Genomic DNA, 15,747 nt, shown 5'->3' with positions numbered 1-15,747 from the left:
AATCGACACCAAGGACATCCTAAAAAACATACAAACAGGTACCTCACACTCAGGCATAAGGGCATTCTGCAGAAAGTGAAATTACTTTCAGTTCACACAGCATGAAGGACACGGCGTATACAGACAGAAGATTAGACTTCGCTAAACATCATGAACAGCAGTCTGATTAGTATTGGGAGCACATTCTTTGGCCAGATGAAACCGTGATAAATTAGTGCAATGATGTGGTTCGCATGCTTTCACCTGGCCAGGACTTAGCGCAGTGAAATGCAAAATCCTGAAGTAAATCACAGAGATCAGTGTGTGGCGATAACTAGCTGCGTGCAAAACAAGCGCAGAGACTGTGGGGTGCATTCATCAGCCTCGCCCCCTGAAAAAGCAGCTCCCACTCAATCAACGATCTTTGCAGACTTCACTTAGACACGCGTGATTCTCCTCATATTGCATTTGTCTGCGATGCATCACGAATATGAATTTAACCAAACATTTGCCACCCACTTTCAGTTTCTGGCAATCAATTATTAGATAAGGCACGAGGGAATTAAAGTAAGATTGTGAGAGACAAGCCAGGAATATTTCCTAAACACAACCAAGCAGCGATTTCTACAGAAGTGAGTGAACAGTGAGCAAAAACTGCTTAAATAGTAGCTTTAGTTTCTTGGAAATTAGGAAGGTATTTTGCTGGGAAAATAGCTTCATTTAATTGTTAAACACTGCAGTTTAGTTTTTATACAGGATTGCAAAAAGGTCATAGACACTGTACACAAGTTTCTAATCAGGAAAAAAGGGAAACGTGTGACTTTGCTATCATGAAACGCAGAGATTGAGGAGCCAGAATGCAGACTGTGAAGACAGACTGAATTAACTAAAAGCAAACCTTTATTTAGGCATATGCAGATGATAAAACAAAACGAAGCCAAGAAGCAAACAAAAAAGCAGACAGGAACAGACACAACAAAGGACAAAGGCGAGACAGCACTATTATATACACACAGACAGAGTAATCAGGTAATTGAAAAGAGGAGGGTGATGAGACGAAGCTGAAAACAATCCAGACAATCAAGACAGGAGAAGAGAAGCAAACTAATGCTTTGGTCCCGATGCCTCGGAAATTGGACGTTGAAGCTCGGGAATGACGAAAGACACAGAGAACGTTAGAAAAAAAGGCATAGCAACACAACCTCTTCACGAGAAAGCAGTTGTCTACCTGGAAATTTGCACAATCCTCGTATCTCCCATCCTAAGATTTAGTGCTGTGGTCGAGGGTAAAAGTTACACATTAATTATTTAAAAAATAAAATGTTTGAATTGCAGGGGGGAAAAAGCTCGTTATGATGTAAACACAAATATAGTAAATTGTTAGTGAGTTTTTAGTTGTGTAAGAGCCGATATCCCACTGTTAAACCTGCACAGGTGCTTATCCACTTCTCTTGTATAGAACTGTGACCCCTAACCCTCGACACTTCGTTCTCCTACCTCTGAAGCCTCCCTGCTGTTAACTGCAAGTCTACCAGTGGGTCAAAACATAGGCTGTAGTGTTTGGTATACAGTGTAGTACATAAGGTCGTGACCACACTCTTAGTGTTACCTTCCACAGTGGTATCCGGTATGAGCATCATTTTTCACGTGGAGAATTGCCGCCTGTGACGATTTTTAATATCATCACAGATACAGAGATATCCGGACATATATAAACAATTGAACTTCTGCATATCACATCTTCGCTGCATCGTTTACCTGTTGACAGTAGCAGGTTGCACTAATTTAATGTTACTCCGAGGCATGGACCACCCGTGGAAGCCGAACACATCGTGAGGATGTGTTCCCTTTGACCGGAAAGCCTCCCATGTTGAATAAATCATGACAAAGCGTGCCGGCTTCACAGTACTTTTCTTTTTTATCTTTCATCCTGCCGAACCTCCGAATATGCCCTTGAGAAACTACAGAAAATACAAAAGAGAAAAAAGTGTGGACATGGCACCGCAGGAGGTAGTGTGAAATCATTGTTTCCATGGTAATGGCAGGCAACAGTAAGCCCTCTATCAATTCTAAGGTATTGACTCTCATTCGCTGGTGATATTTAACCTTCACAGATGAATAGGCCGTCATGTGTGCGGAGGAATTGATAAAGCCGCCACTTTCAATGTATTACGATTGATGTCTTTATCATTTGGAGGCTGGCCTAACTACGGCTTGTTTGCAAATTACTCTCCTTGGCCTCATCTATCAGGCTATTGAAGTAGGGCATTGGATGGAGGAAAAAAGGGATAATTCTGCATGGGAAATACAACTAGTATTGTGTAACTTTGCTTCTTGGTTTAAGAATTTGCTTAAAAACAAATGCCTTCAAGTGTTTGTTGAACTGAATTTATAATACAACCCCGGACTTCTCGCTCGTCTGTTCACTGAGGGTCGGCGAGTCCGCTGTATTTGCAGCATCTTATGTAGTAATTTATTCATGCGGTTCAGTGAAACAATAATGAATCTATAAACCTTACATATGAGGGCACGTTTTGTCTCTGACAACAGCTGTTGAAGGAATAAATCCAGTTAAGTGCTGATCAGCTCCAAACCCCACCAGGTCATCCTCAGCCAATGGCGAACGCGGCATACTGGCACATCCTTTCTCTGCGGGACCCTGCAGATTTGTCACTTTGACTCCAAGCGCACACAGATTCATTTTGGTGTAAAACGACCTGTCCATGGCCTCCTTCTCAGCAGAAAGCGAGAGATGCTCGAAAACAAAAGCAGAAAGGTCATTGACTCGTGAGGCGAGGCAAACGGAGGGTGAGGAAGTCCCTTTGTTGCAGCTAAACAGAAGGAAAAGGGATTTTAGATGAAATTCTTTCACCGGGCTTGTATGCTTGCAGCTCAGTCTTTCATGAGGGGCTTTTGGTTGTGGTTAGTAGGTGCCTGTTTGTAAGCCAGGACTGTTAGCTATTATCTAATGCTCCTGTTCAGCACAGTTTAAACTGATGTGATCCTATTCGACATAATCATGCAGGACAATGAGCATGTTGAGCTGAAAAACGTCGCTCAAAGTATGTGCTGTGACACGGGTACACGTGAGTATACAACTGGCCACCTGCCACTAGCAACACATCAGGCTATAATGAGCTGAAGGAGCTCACAACAATGTAGAAGTTTGTGTGTATGATGATTCAGCAATATATTGCTTCTCTTTGTGCTACCATGACGTTATGATTATTAATACATTTAAAGTAAACCAAAAGTTTAAAATATGCAGTGCTGTGCAAAAGCCAGACTTTTTTCCTTTTTGTGATTTTTTTTTTTTAAAGTCATTCAGCCTTTCTGAAAATCTTTCAGCGCTTTTCTTCGGACATTCTTTCCTTTCTCTCTCGTGTTCAGCCCAGTCTTTGTATTTGACCAATGGTATACCAGAATCAATTTTAAATAGTATCTTTAGGCACTTTGTTCCGAGCAGCCGCTTGCAAAAAATAAAAAAATCATTTGTTCCCATTTCGTTGAATCTACAAAAAAATGTCAAAGAGAGCACAGTTTGACAGATATAAAATTGTATTTTTGCACCAACAAGGTGATTCCCAAAGAGCTATTAAATGAAAAGTTGACATGTGTCCTTAAAAACTTGAGGAAATTGGAAAGGACAAAAGAAGAACTATCAAGCCTTAAAAAAATATAACTACAGCAGATGAAAATTATCTGAAAGTCACGTCCTTGAGAAATATGGGGAAAAATCCAGCAAAGACCTGACAGAGGATGTGAGAGATGCATCGTCCTCTTCAGTGGAGGGACAAAAGGGGCTGAAGTATGCCAGATTACACAGGAGCTTGATTGAAAATCATTGACTACAGTTTTTATGGAGTTCTGAATCCAAATGTGACATTCTTGAATCAAATCATTGATTGCGGCACCGTTAGCTAATGGTGTTAGCTGTGTTAGTTAGCACTAACTGTGTTAGTTAGCGGTGTTAGCTATTAGCCGTTAGCTATACGTTGAGTGTCTGTAGCCATCTGTAAAATGGCGCTTGGCGCTAACTGTGTTAGTTAGCGGTGTTAGCTATTAGCCATTAGCTATATGGTGAGTATCTACAGCCATCTGTAAAATGGCACCTAGCGCTTACTGTGTTAGTTAGCGGTGTTAGATATTAGCCGTTAGCTATACGGTGAGTGTCTACGGCCATCTTTAAAACACGGTGGAGGCTCTGTCATGGTTTGGGGCTCCATATTAGGGCTCCATATTAGGCAGTGGTATTGGAGATCGCCATGTCTTAAAGAAGTGGGACTTTGACCCACCATACAAAACATCTGGAAAGATTCGGATTGGCAACAGCTTCTTTTTTCAGCATTAAATGGGTAAAAGGATACCTGGAAATAAAAGCATACAGCTGAACACTCTCAGTCATGGATTAGCCTCCCCAGAGCCTGGACTTTAACATTATTGAATCATTATCTTCTTCCATTACACAAGTATCATCATGCATTGACACTTGCGGTAGTATTAAATGTTGCAGAACTGCTGTATTGTAATGCTATTGATTGTTATAGTGAGTATTGTGATATTGTGGCATGACTAACTCTATTCCCCATTCTCCACAGTATTCAGTGGCAAAACAGGTGACTGTACAATTTGACATATTTAAGCAAGGAAGATTCTTCCCCGAGATTGCTTTTCTTTGTGCGCACCAGATAAAACTCACCTTTGAGGAGCAGCACGATGTAACCGGTGGCAAGATTAATATGAACACAGCACGCTCTCTTATCTCTCCAGTGCTCGAGTATGCCAGCTCATTCAACAGATTTGATTACTCCTCAGTTTACATTTCCCTCACCCCTTCTTGCTTACCTAGCTATCAAGCTGGAGAACTGATGTCGTGCAGAATGCCAAACAGACTGAAGCTGTTTCCAGGTAATGAACAAGAGATGCAGACCCAGGTATTACACAATCGCATAATGTCCCCATTTCAGTCTTTTTGATGGGGGATATGGACGAAGGCCAAAATAATTAGACCCATGCCGACTGTATGCCCGGGTATAAACTCATTGTACACACAGTGGAGTGTAAAGCTCTTATTTTTTTTTCCTTGGTTTTGTTTGTTTCTCAGTTCCTGTGGCTTTTTCGAAAGGAAAGCATGTTTGTTCAGAGATAAACCAAGGTTGCTGTGCTGTTCCTCCCCCTTATCTCTGATTCATAAGCCAGATGGGTCCTCTTCTTCCTCTACATTCTCCTTCTGCTTGTTTTTTTTTTTTTTTTGCCTTGCAATTTGAGATCTCCGCCTCCTTTTCTTTCTCCCATGTCCAATTTTGAATTTAGCTTTCCATCTTCCATAAAATTCTCCTCCTTTGCTTCCCTCTCCCATTTGATTTTTCACAGTTTCTCTAATCTCTCTTCAGATCATCAAAAAATCAAAAAACTAATGATTTGGTGCGTTTTACAGCAATTCATGAACGCAGAGCCTTTTAAAGTAATCTGACATATAATACAAGTGAGAAAGAATGAGTGTAATATGTATAGAGGTACATACTATGTTTGCCCAAAGCTCACACATCAAGCTGTTTGTACACAAGGGCAGATAACCAGTGTAGCTGGGGTGGGTGGTGTTGGTAAACTGCATTTCAGTCCAGGGGTCTCAATTGCACTTTATCAAGGATCACTCTACTAATTAGCATAGTGTTAGCTCTTTAAATAAGCAGGGCTAAAGCAGCTTGGGGTCGGTGTGTGTGTGTGTGTGCATCACTCTGCACAAGGTGGAGTGTATTCATAGCAATGTGTCGCACCCTCGCTTAATTGGTTGTTTGAATGTACCCATTTATCCACAGAAGGGTATCTAATTAGGGTCCTTTGACATTAGAAACAGCTTTCCCCAGCTTTGGCAGGGGTGTAGATTTCAGCCAGGCTTCCCATAGCTAGGCTTAATTGACTATTATGATAAGAGTTGGGGGGAATGTGCTCCACGGTGGAGTGGATAGATACCACATGCAGAACGCTCTCTAGCTTTGTTGGGGTTTTTTACTGGATGAGTTTTTTCCGGGGCGGGTCGGCCGGCGTCTGCCTGTCTGTCTGTGGTCAGCCTTTCCACTCAGGATGCTCCACGGCACGCGGGCAAAGCAAAGTGCTTTTATATCCTTTCAGACAGTAAATAAAATAAAAGCCACTGCACCTGTTTTGCATGAGCCTGCATCAACAAACATTGCCTTTAGGTCATCTCTGCATTATTAAAGCTACACAGTGTTTGGGAAAAGTCTTCTGCATCTTAAACTCAAAGCTGCTCGAAGCCATGTTTCTATATTAACGATGGATCGCCTGACTCAGTGGTGCTGACAAACCCGCGGACGATTATTACCGAGTAGTTCCATGGGGCATTTTCAGCTCATCGCTTTGCTTTTATGGTCTGCAGCTTTAACGTGTCGCTCTGATGAATCTCATTTTTAGCAGCAGGAGGCCGTTGCCTTCAGTGAAAATAAAGGCCTCCGATCACCCCAGCTGTCCAGCAGAAACAGCAGCAAATCAGCAAGCAGCTTCTATTAGCAGGGTCGAAAGGAGAGTAGCTATTGCAGCTACATTCGTCAGCTGGCCAGAAACACGTCTCTTAATATATCTGTTTGCTAGCACCTCTCCGAACCAACCAGTATGTTATTGGTACGGGGAGGTACCAATAACATATTTATGAGGTGTTGTGAGTCGGTCTTGTTTTTGGTGCCACCAAGTGGTCCAGAAAACACTATTTTGACCCAAATAACAAACCAATAGTTGTAAAAAATGCTTCAGTTCAACTGTTTTGTTTTTTTTTGTTTTTTTCCACAGAGGATACAGAACACGACAGACACCTTGCTGAATTTAACCGGACGGAATATGACGGACTTCCTGGTCAAGACTTTTGAGAAGTCTGGTAAAACAAGGTAACGTTTATAACTGTGGTTGCTGTTGTGATGGCGGTGTGTCTATCTTTAGAAGATCAGCAACGGTAACATGAGCAAAAAGACGAAGTCCTGCACATCGTGCTGTCGTTCCCATCCTCGTCGTTATGCAGTTATCGTGTTCGAGCAAATCCTGCTTGGCCGCTCTGTGATGCACTTCCCTTAACCTGTCATCTCAGTGCGTGAAACCATAAAGAGCAAACTGTCAGTGAGAGGAATGATTAATTGTAAGCGTTAGGCTGGTGTGTTTGCTCAGCCCTGTGCATGTTTCATCACGATTTCAGAGCGTGTTGGACATGTATACGTATTTCCTGTGTGCAGTGTGTGCTCATGCTGTATATGTATAGCACAGGGGTCGGCGACCTGCGGCTCCAGAGCCACATGCAGCTCTTTAGTCCTTATTTTGCGGCTCCAGGTGGTTTGGGAAAATAGTATATAATAATAAAGTATTTAGCTGAAGTGTATTTTATTTGTGTTTAGTTCTTTTTTTAACTTGTTCTAAATTGGAAGATTATTGTGATTTTGAAATATAAAAATAAAATTATATCTTATTATTTTTTCATCGCTCAAAATAAGCGTCACACTCGCGGAAGCCGGTGTACCCGCCGAAACGCCGTGCATTTATCGAGACTTTCAACCCCAGGTAGGCCAATTATGGATCTTTGGATCTACATTATGTCGGCAGCTGTTCTCCACCGTGAACTATGTTAAAAACAAACACCTCACAGATGACAGCTTACAGTCCTGAGTTTGTACCACGGCAGACCCGCTGCTTTTTAGCATCTCTTTATTGACCACTTTTCACACACGGTTGCTGTACGCATACAGCCGGCTGTAGCTTTTCAGCTCACAGCCCGACAACACAACAGCAGAGAGAGCACAGACGTTAAGGCGGCGAGGCGTGGCTGCGGGTGCCGCTCAGGTGCGTCCGACTCCCATGCAGCGGCGCTGCAGACCACGCCCCGCCACACACGTTAACCAGGTAAAATACATATTTAGGCTGAATTTTGCAAATATCTATTTTTCATCTTTTAGCAGCATAGAGCTTTTTTCCAATTACTTTTTAAAAGTCAGGTCAAGGCTCTAAAAGCCCAAAGACAATATAAGGGTGGCGGCTCACAACAGTTTTTGTTTGCTGGATCATTTTAGTTCAGCTGGGTGTCTTTCCTTTGGTTATAGTTCTTTAAGAGTTCAAAATGTGTTAATTACATAAATAAAATGTAATTTTCTCTGTAGCACTTCATGGATTTCATAAGCAACACAGTTGCTCTGTGGATTCGTTTAAAAAGCAGTTAAAAACTTTTCTGTTCAAACAAGCCTTTTGTTGATCTACGTATTTTATATTCTTTACATTATTTATATTTGATCTTTTACATTGTGTATAATGTCTATTGATTGTATTGTTTATTTTAATATTTGTGTACAGCGCTTTGTGACTGCCTGTCTGTGAAAAGCACTTAATAAATAAACTTTACTTACTTTAGTTGTTCACACAAAGCATAAAGGTAAAAAAACCAATATATACATTGTTATCTTCATTTTAGATTTCAAAAAGTATAAAGTATTTGCGGCTCCCAGTGTTTTCTTTTGCGTGGAAACTGGGTCCAAGTGGCTCTTTGGGTGTTAACAGTTGCTGACCCCTGGTATAGCATATGCGCGCGAGCGCAAAAATGCACATCTACGTGTGTGTGTGCCCAGGGGTGTAAACGTGAGGGGTGTATTGAAATTGTCAACTTGCTGTGAGCCTGGAAAAAACGATAAATTGAAGCATCATTTTCATCTGCAATTTTGGAAAGCTGATAAAAAAAGCTCTTCCTTCAGGGCAGAGAAAAATTTGATGGACAGAGTCCAGATGGAGCTTCTAAGGCAGGGGTGTGAAACACAAGGCCTGGGGGCCAGAATCTAGCCGACAAAGATTCCAATCCAGCCCACTGGACAGCTTTGGGAAATGTGATGGAGGGCATGAATTTGGAACTTTTTATAGACTTTTTACTGTGTTTTCATAGGGTTTTCCTGCTGGTAAAGAGCTCCCTTAGGGCCATTCATATACACCAAACGAATTAAGTAAGCAATTATAATAAATAAATTATAGTTACAATTTACGATTTACTGTTGAAATCTGCTTTTTTCCCAAATGGTCCCACAGTTGAAAAGCTTAGATTTCTTAGAATTTAAGTCCAAAGAGTCACACTGACAAATGTCTTTCCTTTGCTACAGCAGCATTTCTTTATCACGTTGACAAACTCTTAAAATAGCACTTCTTTATTGTTTCTACTTCTTTAGATATTTAGATAAATGCGAGTTAAACGTCTTTACACTGACAGGGCGTTTACACTCGTCCAGCCAACGATGTCAAATGAGTTTGACATCGCTGATCTAAGCGGTCAATTTGCCTTTAATTTGTTGGAGATAGTAGCTCATTTCCAGATTCCACATTGGAATTGATACCAATATTTATCATATAAACTTCGGTGAACTTGAAAAAAAATAGCTGTGAACGCAGCTTGGAGTGCTTTAATATGGCCTGTAACATGCTAATGAGCAAGCAGCATTGGCGTGACTCTGAGGGGGAGCCACAGCCGCAGGTCCTATCATCACAATGTTATATCACAAGCTGACCTCGAAAAGGTTTCACTTAAAAGTAATTTCACGTAGTCATTTTCCGGGGCGCCTCTGTAGCCTTAATAGTAAGGATGCAAACCGAGCAACCAAATCGTCCCTGATTTCACTGCCGGCTGAGTGGACCCTCCAGCCATACTCCGCCACCCTCACTTCCTGTCTATCACCACCGCTGCTCTCAGATGAAGGCGTCTATAACAAACTAATACAAATGTTATAAGCAGCGGTGCGAGTTGTCTGTTTTATTGGATCGTATTAAGCCCGTATGTCTAATGAATGTTTCTTAGGCAATAACTTGTGACACGAGCAGAGTAATAATAGTGTTTCACATTTCTCCTATGCCCCTGATCTAATGAGGAGCGAGACAGAAATAGTGTTGTGAAAGCTCAGGGTGAAAAAAAACGCATGTAGTAATTACAGTGTGTGTGTGGTGGGGTGGTGGGGTGATGATCATACTGTTGGGGGGGGAAGAATGTGCTGAGGCTTTCCTATATGTGTGTGAGTTAATTCATGTGTGATTACCATGATAACTGCACATGAGGTCTTAGCTGATTTGTTGATTTATTTGCACAGGCATGAAAGTAGATGCCTTTAAAGAGTGTGTGTGTGTGTGTGTGTGTGTGTGTGTGTGTGTGTGTGTGTGTGTGTGTGTATGCATTTCTGATTACTTTCCTGACACTGCAGGTACGGAGGGATCTCCGTCGGAGCAATCAACTCTCAAGTTCGTTTGACGGAGGCAGCAATCACGGATACATTCAGAGATCTAAAAGGCCTATTCAGTTCAGCTCAGGTATGTGATAAATATTGGCATTCACAAAGTCAAACTTGTTGATACCACTGCATTATATGAATTTCTTTTATGGTGTAGAAAAGTAGTACAATGTAGTGCAAAGCCAGAAGTTGTACTGTTGGAAAATATCCCATGGGCATCTACAAAGACACACAAAACCTTGAAATTCGTTTCCCCCCCACCCCACCCCCCCCACCCCCCCCACCCCCCATCTTTCTGTTCCTGCACCACATACTGTCCATATAAATGATGGGAACAAGAAAAGACCTGCCTCAGATCAGCAGTGTGATGATACCTGAAATGTCTTTGAAAAAGAGGAAATTTGTTGCACTATTTGTTGATCCTTTTTAAGAACATTACAGGCATGGCTCAAGGTCACGTGAGTCTGGTCTGCAACTTTGCTCTAGAGTCAATTATCCACCCAAATATTACAGGCATTGCCATGAAATCTTCCAGGTAGACCCCCCCCCCCCCCCCCCCGCTGACTCCTGTTAACATTCTGTATTTTGAAACCAAGTGTCTGCAGCATCGGATGCGTTACCACAGACGTTGTACCTAGACATTAAAACCTGAAGCCTTTGAAAATCCTCATATAATAATATAACATAACATTATAATATAATATAAGCACATTCTAACTGTACTATCACACTTTATTTAGTAGTACATTAATGAGGCGCAACAAGCTGTGGCCTACTTTGTATCAATTTAGACAAACTTGGAAAAAACACCATAAAAACACTAGTCTACTACACCTCACACAGAAATTGACCTTATTCAAGCTCCACAGCAGCGTCAACACAGACATAGCACCACACATCCCAAACAGCAAAGCGATATTAATTCCCAATAAAGTTTGCGATATATGACTAAATGAAATACCCAGTAACTAACAAGTGCAAACGTAGATAAATTTGTTATTATTGTGCATTAAATGGTCTTATAGCAGCTGGTTACACACAGTGTCACATATACAGTAATGACACTGTATGTAACATATATCGCACTTTCCCAATATAACAGTATGTCAAACCACACCACCCTATCTCTTCTCCCACTTGGATTTTGTTTGGACTCCTGCGAAATTTCTCTTGGATACATCGGCGACACTTCGGTCCCATACAGGTTAAGACACGTCACCTCACCCTCCAACCCAAGCCATCCAAATAAACCCGTCTGGGCTCTGAGTTGCGATATTGCAACTGTGTGACCTGTTGCGCGCTGACTTGAGTTCACAGTGCAGTTTTTTTGTTATAAGCAATAACTGACCCTCTTATAAAAGACCCTTTAAATATGTTTCCTTCAAGCGCACCATTTAAATTTCTAATAAAGTATATAATCATATAATTGGATCTCACATTGTTCTAGGTAGTGCACTATAGTCCCTGATTAGGCTTTAATTTAAATGTAAGGTAGCTAATTAGGATATGAGCGTGTTTATTTACCATCTAATAAAGAACATTTTTATTCTAGTTGTGTTTCGCTTGATTCAAAACAAGTTTTATTACATTCAACATAAACCGATTGCCGCTGAAGTCTCGACAGATTCTTCTAAATTTCTACTTTTTAATCTACTGTCGTAATCAGGATACATATTTAACATGTCCAGCAGGGTGATTTATAACTAAAAAGCTTCAAAGCTACTCCCAACACTGCTTCCAGGTTTTCCTTGAACCTTTATCAGTGTAAAAAGTGCCACAGCCATCTTTGTATAAACATTGCTTCGGTGCTCATTCATCTATAGAAATGACAAATAAATAAACCGCAAGCCATTATCAGCATCGTGTTACGACCCCAGCGCTAAATGTGTGTAGCAGTTTTGTGAGTGAAGAGGCTGCTCTCCCTCCTGTCAAGGCTGTGGCTCGCCGCTTTTATTTTGACTGCGCCGCTCCTAATTGGAGCGTTGAGTTCTTTATTCAGACAGCTTTGTATCTTGGATACCGGTGATGTCACTCGCGGTGGACTTTTGGACTCCGCTGATTTCTCGAACAATTGAGAGAGAGGACCGAATTCAAAAGGAAGGAGGAGGTTTAATTCCTTCAGATCCATTTTGTTGAGTGTCCATGGCAACAAGCTGCTATTGTCTGAGCGCCGCTGTGAATAAATCGAAAAATCTTGTGCACAAGATCGCACAATCCGGCAAATCCGCTCCCCGTACCGCATTACTTAACCTTCTTATTAATGAAGTTCATTTGGTTTCAGGGTTTTCTTTTCTGTATTCTTTAACTTCTTCCAATCAGTCTGCTCAGTGCCTGCATCAGGATTCAAACTCTTAGGAATGTGTAGTGTTTTCTTAAAATTCATGCCCACTCACTTGTCACCTCCCCGTGCCTCTCCCTCTGTCTCGCTCCCTCAGAGTCTGTCGTTAACATTTTAAATTTTGGACGTTCAAACTACACCATCGCTTTGCCCCCGGGGGTCTCCGGTCTCATCCCTCACCGAGGCTCTCTCCTCTTGTCTCCCCAGAACCTCGACGCTAATGTGACTTTAATTTGTGCAGCAGCGATGATGTAGCTCTAATGGCCGGGCATTAGCCGTCCCAGCTCTGCATTCCTTGTTATTAAAGTGCTACACTGTCCTTGGGAAATGTCTGCTTCTCTTCTGCTGCTCCTGCTGCTGCTCTGCAGGCGTTGCGACGTGAGACTCTTAACTGGAAGTAACGTGTTTTTGCACTCGCAGCCACCTGCGCCAACTGGGAAGTGGGCTTTGAAATTTCTGTTTCATTGCATTTTCTATGTCTAGCAGGTAGAAAATGGAGCTCTGAGAAGCAGGAGGCGGTGGGAATGGAAAGAACAAGAGAGGCTGTGTGGTGGGAAGTGTATAATTAAGAACCCCCATCCTCCCCCCGCCTCACAGGAGCCACTGTTTCATGTAGATAGCGTTAATGATACGCAGCTCCCCGAAATGCTTGCGTAACCCATTTTTATTATTTAAATTATTCACAGGAACAAGCCCCTTAATTTAATAAACTGTAAACTTCTCCCCGGCAGATTCCTCGAACACACACATATTAACGCACTCGCCACACAGGCCGTTTGACCGCTGAACTACGCGGGCCGATTTTGGAAAAAGTCGCCGCACACTCGAGTGGCTTTATTGCCGCGTCGTGAGCCATTGCACCGATGGGGTCCTCTGGCCAAACCAGCCTTGTCATTGTCCTTGAGCGGGGGAGAGTTTGTCAAGGATTAGACGCGGCCAGCCGCTGGCAGGCACACTTCTCATCCCGTCCTCAGCGACGGCTAATCCTCAGGACGGCTTCCTATTTGGAGCCACTTGGCACAACTCAAACCCGAGTGAAGGGAAAACAGGAAACACGGGCCGAGGTTGCCCGTGCTGCTGCTTTAGGACGAAAGCAGAAGACTTGTTCTCTGCCTCGAGTATGAATAAGTAATGAGCTGGAACAGAGGGGGATGTTATTTAACGCAGATACTTCTGTCAGCATAGATGAGAGGTTTTTCCCCCTCTCTCCTCTTATTTCAGGGTGCATTGCTGAAATGATGTGTAAACACTGTGTTTAGGCGCAGATGTTTCCAGATGTTTCTAAAGCCAGCCACAAGGTGCTAAACAATTGGATGAGTTTTGAACAGAGAGAGAAAGAAAAAAAAGATGCACAGTATGATCTCCTCGGCCCGTTGTCCTCAGGTAACCGTCTGAGCCGAGCGGCTGGAGAGATCTCTTTTCTCTCTTTTCCCCCCCTTCCCACTCCCACTCTCTCTGTTTTGCTGCAGACAGCCACTCACACCTGAGCACCCTCCTGCATTCTCGGGATGTCTTTCTTGATTTTTCTCCTCTTATTTTTCCCCGCCGCCCCGCCCCTCGCTCTCCAGTTGTCACCTGCACTTTGCCTCTGTAAACCTCTCCTCCTCACTCCGTGCCACGTTCGCTGCCCCTCCTCCTCTTCCACAGCCCCTCTGATGAAGGCAGAAGTCCAACAGGAGGTCCATTTGCATTTATATCACACATGTAATGTGCTCAGTAGTCTTATGGCCGGGGCCGAACAGCATGGTATCAACACGACACTTTGGGAATGGCACGCCTGTCATCTCGAGCCCTCATCCCAAGGCTCATTTCACATGAAACATGAGTGCAGCAGAGGAGATTTTAATGCAACCTGTCCGGGCTACCATCGCTCTCTCTCTCCCTCCCTCCCATTTTCATCACCTCACCACAAAGCCCGGCTGACACTCTCCGAAAATCATCCCTGTGCTTGTGTTTTATTTGCGACTAAACCCTTTCCCACCCCCTTAAAACTGATTGGTCCATTTCTTATTTAGGCTGCTTGCGTGAACTGTGAATCTTTGTGTCATGCCCACCCCATCTTTTACAATTTTACATAATTTAATAAAGCAGTAATGTCAAAAAGAGGGGGGGAAGTAACAAGAATAACAAGGGGACACCCCCAACCTTAACCCCACCCCCTCCACCGCCACCCCTCAAGTCGGAGGAAAATAAATGGTTCAGCACACCCCCAAAAGGCTCCCTGCAAATCCTGATTCTCATGTCTCTCTCTCCCTTCTCCCTCATGTTTTTGCATTTCAAAGAGCAGCGGTGGTCTTCCGAGTGTGTCCAATTAAGTCTCCCAACTCATTTCTTATTTCTTGTTTTCCTCTTCATTAGGATAACGTGACTGATCAGATCTACCAAAGCGCTGAGACGCTGCTCAAGAACCTGGGAACCAGGGACAACGTCAAGGTATTGTTGTGAATGTACATTACACCGAACACGGGATGAAAGTTTAACGACCGCAGAGGTGAAATCAGCCTCGTGCGGTGCAAAAACAGGCTACAGAGGCGGCGAATACCCAAACACAAGGCCATCAACTCATCTATCTCACTCAAGCCAAATGCTTGATATAGAATTGTGATGCTTTAACTGCATAATGAGCCTCATTGTGGGTTAAGACCTGTATAACTGAATTTAAATCAAAAGCAGACAGTGCTATAAATAATTTAGCAGCTACATCCTGGAGATTTAGTCTCTAACTAAACTAAACAAAAAAATGTGATCACTTGTTGCTATTCTGAAGCCTTTCTGTTCTGCTGTGCTAAACATAAAAAACCCACAAAAAAACCTGCTAACCCAAACTTAAAGCGATAAATGAATTTGTGTTTCCATTTTCCATCTGGTAATGAATTAAAAAGGAGTCTTGAAGTAAGTAAGCACGCTCTGCGAGTTGAGTACATTTGTGTTTAATGCTGAAATACTGCCGAAGCTGTCCTATAAAAGTGTCTCACACTTATATTTCTCATTCTGAGGGAAGAAAATTTGCTTCTCCCCCAGAAGCACTTTGATGCTTAAAGTAGTTTCAGAAGTGGAAATGTGGCTTGCCATCATATCTTACATATTTTTCGCTCTATCACCCTCATGTATTTAGCAGACAAGCTTAGCTTACGATCTGTTATCTCGCATACATCAAATGGTATTTTAGCTGTAGACCTTTCA

General features: G+C 42.6%; 1 protein-coding gene across 1 annotated transcript in view; it reads left to right on the top strand.

Annotated features, from left to right (window-relative positions):
* LOC102789175 (phospholipid-transporting ATPase ABCA1) overlaps positions 1 to 15,747 on the top strand; it is a 180,025-nt gene that overhangs the window by 103,060 nt on the left and 61,218 nt on the right. Inside the window, exons 32-34 of the mRNA XM_087838332.1 lie at positions 6,784 to 6,878; positions 10,200 to 10,305; positions 14,923 to 14,997. Coding sequence (XP_087694458.1) covers positions 6,784 to 6,878; positions 10,200 to 10,305; positions 14,923 to 14,997 — 276 coding nt within the window. The remainder of the gene's footprint in view (positions 1 to 6,783; positions 6,879 to 10,199; positions 10,306 to 14,922; positions 14,998 to 15,747) is intronic.

The sequence above is a fragment of the Neolamprologus brichardi genome, chromosome 3 (genome assembly GCF_056152115.1).
Source record: "Neolamprologus brichardi isolate AB-2024 chromosome 3, ASM5615211v1, whole genome shotgun sequence".
NCBI lineage: Eukaryota > Metazoa > Chordata > Actinopteri > Cichliformes > Cichlidae > Neolamprologus > Neolamprologus brichardi.
The sequence above is the reverse complement of the archived record's forward strand: the minus strand, read 5'-3'. Positions and strand labels throughout refer to the sequence as shown.